This window comes from Halyomorpha halys, unplaced genomic scaffold (assembly GCF_000696795.3).
Source record: "Halyomorpha halys isolate HHAL.00 unplaced genomic scaffold, Hhal_1.1 Scaffold224.1, whole genome shotgun sequence".
Classification (NCBI taxonomy): Eukaryota; Metazoa; Arthropoda; class Insecta; order Hemiptera; family Pentatomidae; genus Halyomorpha; species Halyomorpha halys.
In genome coordinates, this window is record NW_027111010.1 from 275,434 (window position 1) to 279,719 (window position 4,286).

At 28.2% G+C, this 4,286-nt stretch overlaps 1 protein-coding gene across 1 annotated transcript in view; it reads left to right on the plus strand.

The window, feature by feature from the left end:
• Positions 1 to 1,168: 1,168 nt before the first annotated feature.
• Positions 1,169 to 4,286, plus strand: part of LOC106679859 (uncharacterized) — a 55,267-nt gene continuing 52,149 nt past the window's right edge. The window contains exons 1-2 of the mRNA XM_014419233.2: positions 1,169 to 1,476; positions 2,774 to 2,872. Of these exons, the coding sequence (XP_014274719.1) occupies positions 2,775 to 2,872 (98 nt within the window). The 5' untranslated portion in view covers positions 1,169 to 1,476; position 2,774. The remainder of the gene's footprint in view (positions 1,477 to 2,773; positions 2,873 to 4,286) is intronic.

The window sequence follows — 4,286 nt, forward strand, 5'->3', positions numbered from 1 at the left end:
GAGCTATTTAATAATAATAAATTTTCCATTTTCTTCTATGAAAAGAAAACAATAAGTTCATTATTTATTAATGATAGGAAGAAGAAGAAAAGCTGTCTCATTTCCTCAAAAGTATACATTAAACACTTTCATTAAAGATGATTATTAGGAATACTAAGATTTGTCTTATTCATAATTACATAACATGTAGGATCATGATTTCACCTTATTGTCTTTTGAAAAATATGGAAACCAGAATTAGAACAAATACCTGAAACCTGAATTAATTCTTGTTTATTACATCTGAGAAAATGCTAGAATTCATTGGGAGAGATAAAATCTGAAATTCAATAACAGTTTTATCCAGATTTCCCAGGGAGATCTTAGGGGTATTCTCTGAAATTTGCTTTTCCTCTGATTATTTTTGTAAATTTATCTCTTTAAATATTATTTGTAAGCTATTTGTAATACAACATATTTCATCAGTATCTTTCTAAAAGTTATGCAGCTAGGATAAGGTTCTGTTTTACTTCAAATTTACCAAATGTTCTACAAATTTCCCAACTGTTTGGGTTTTCAGATTATTGAGTGCCTGTATAGCAAGCCAGAATTAAGACATAAAGATTTTGGGTAATTTTTAATGTTTATATATATTTTTTCTTTGAGGCACCAAACATTCTTAATTTTCAGTGCATATTTATAAGGTATTATGGGGAGGATAATAAATAGAATTATGTAATTATGTTATTTTATCCTGTTTCAGAAAGGATAGATGGGATATCTCAGAAATTAATCAAAGGATACAGTTTGAACCCATTTAAATATTTTAACCTTGATTAGGATTAAATTTATATGAGTCTAGTGCAGTGGCAGATGGAAAATTCCCTCCTCATTCTTCCTCTCAGAAATTTTGTTGCTCTCCATAATTTTTCAATAAAAATGGATCAATATATTCTTTTCTCTGTTTACGTGGAACGGGTATTGGTGTGTCAGTATGTTTTTCTCTTGTTTAAAATCCCCCTAATTGAAACATGACAACAATATAGTTTCCGCTAAAAATTTGGATGTGAAGTGACTCCTCTTTTAGGAACTCCAGGTTCAGGTTCCTACCCACTGAACCATATAAATGAGATTTCAGTTTACATCAGATGTAAAAAATAACAAGAATAAATATGTGTGTAAACTTGTTTTATTTAGATTAATAATACATGTAATTATAATGCACAATCATATAATTTCATGAGGAAATTTTTAACTTAATTTAAATTATCAATTTTAAGTAAAATATTTTTAAATCAAAATTAATCACGAGTATTGGTACTAGCAGTTTTATTTTGAACAAACGTTTTTTTTATTCATTCTTCATTTAGGAAGGGAAATTTCCCGTTTTCCCCTGCGTGGAACTATCACTGCCCTGACATCGTCATCAGAGCCTTGCTAACACCTACATTGCTCCCTTCGTTCTATCTATTCAGTTGGTACAAACTCGAGATAAAGGTAAGCATTTTCCTTCCATAATGACTAGAAGTTTATAAATATTCAGTTTAGCGAGTAGTTAATGATATTCTATATTAATTGAAGCTTTGATTATTATTTTGAGCAGAAGATGGTCGAAGGTGCGATTTGTGGAGTAATACTAAATGGAGTTTAATTTTTATTTTTTTTATTCGTTATTGGTATTTTTCTATGACACACCAAAACTTTGGAAAAATCTAGCAAGTAAGTTTTGTGCCGACAGTCATGACAAAAATTTTGATATGTTACTATTTGTATCCACCTTCAACTAAAATTTTTCATATTATCATAAAATAAAAATAATACTACAATAAAAAATAAAACCAAGTAGCATAAAACGTATGTTATTTTGATTTTACAATGTGATAAAATTGTCGTAAGAAATAGTTGTGGTGGGGGTAACTAGGGCGTATCCGGCGCACAATTTTAACTCCGTAACAAGCGTCGGTCTCTGTTTCGTTTCGAAGCTCAAGCAACAGGTATGTTTATTCTTTATAGTTATATAACTAATAATAATAAAATAAAAATATTCATACTGAAACGCGATAAATATTATTTAAAAGTGACAATATATTAAAACAAAAAAAAATTTAGAGCGGGTTTAATTTTCTAGTTCATTGTTGGTATTTTTTTTGTATACTTAAACTCTAGAAAAATCTTAGTATGCATATGCGGTTTTTTTTTTTGCCGCAATCTCGAACTAAAAAAAATTATAGTATCAATTTTGAGGATATTTTATTATGAAAAATATTACGCTATTGGTTCTAAATAATAAATAACATAATGAAGTGGTTATAGTTGACCACAAAAAAAATGTGAGGAGAAGCTGGTCGGGGGGGGGGGGTAAGGTCAGTAGACCTTATAACACAAATAAGTGTAACTAATTCTATTTTTGCCGACGTTTCGGCCAAAATTTTAGGACTTCATCAACGTTGTATAGACGTAGAGGACGATTACGACCCAAATAACCAAATTTGGCCGAAAAACTGAAAAGCCTAAAATGTTGGCTCATGTTTACTTACTACTTAATATTTTTTATAGCTATCGATTACAAGATAAAAATTATTTAAATCCTTTTGAAAGTAATATAAATTCGTTAAAATTAGAGCCCTGGTAAACTATCTTTGTTCAACTGTTTCCAAGATACTATTTTTCAAAACCTAAAAGATTATTTGACATTATTAAAAACTAACCTTTGAAGATTATGCCTCAAAATTATGATTCTGAAAGTACCTATTACAGTTTATGTTGAATTTTTAGATATTCTTTAATCTTTCAGGATGCCAAAAAAAGGTTCCAGAAAACGTCCATCCCAAAAAAACAGGGAGAGTTCTGAAGACATGAAGCAGTTGGCTATGAAAGTTATCCGGTTTGAAAAGTAAGACATTTATAAGATATTAATATTCAGTTATGGATAAAAAAAAGTTAATAGTAAAATAATATATTGCTGATTTGCTTGAATAGAGGGTCATCTGATAAAAAATTGTTTTTATTATTTTATGTTTGAGGTATTCTATAGACAGGATTTAATTTTTAATATCTTTAGGGAACTTTAAAAAACTTTATATGTAGGAAAACCTCTGTAAAGAAAATAACTACAGTCTATGCTGTTATCTTTGGAACACTCCAATTCTGGCAAAATAGCAACATAAGAATATATATGATAGTCAGTTCACTGTACACCCTTTATAAATATATTTTAGTATTATTTATATTTTAGATTTTTCTGATTAAAATGAGTCAGTATATACTTTCTTCCATATTTACATTTAAAAAACATAACTTATTTGAAACTTATTTGACTAGTACTATTGTTATATTAACAAGTGAGAGGTAATGAAATTCGATCAACATTACTATCAATCCTTAAAAAATTTAAATAAAAATTATACAAAAATACTTCTTCTCAGAAATGTCTTATTATGAATATACAAATTAGCCTATATTCATCATTAAATACTCTACTACAATACTAATAAGATGTATTACATATGGGCTCCTGTTAAAGAATGTTAACCAATAATACAATTAACAATAGAAATAGAAATTATTAGGTCTAGAAATGTATTTCTTGAGGGTAGGTCATCAGTGGTCCTCTTTTGTGGTATCTACTTTCAGTATTTTTTAAAAATTTACATTTTTTTCCTATATAGCGCTGCAATATATTTATTTACAGATTAAATTGACTTTTATCTACCGATAATTGCATATATATTTATCCTTGAGAAAATGCTCTTAGTCTAATTCAGTCCTGATATCCCCTTTTGATATGTTATAGTATGAATATATATATGGTTGGCAAGAAAATAATTTTGGGTTTTTAGAATTAAATAAAACTCAATGTTTACCTATACAAAAAATGAACTCAATATCAATCCATTATCTTCAATTCGGTTTGATGACCCATTGATGCCATCTTTCTGGTACTTTCATGATACAACACTCACAGAACTCCATATATATATAAAATATGTTATATTTGAAATTGAATATGTGTTTATATTTATTATGCTATATGATTCTGGCTGACATATTTGTAACTACAAGGTTAGCAAGAAAGTAATTTCGATTTACACCAGTAGATAGCGTTATGTTTGATTTGTTATTTTTTTGTCAATCTTAGAATTTTTCCTTCTGAAATTTGGTAGTTGATACCTTTAGGTTGCAACTGAAATGATTTTGGTGTAATTTTGTTTACAGCCATCAGTTTACAATCAGCTTTAAAATGGAGTGCAAAAATAAGCATTGTCAACTCACTTTTACTATTCCATTATCATAAAACCAAGAATATA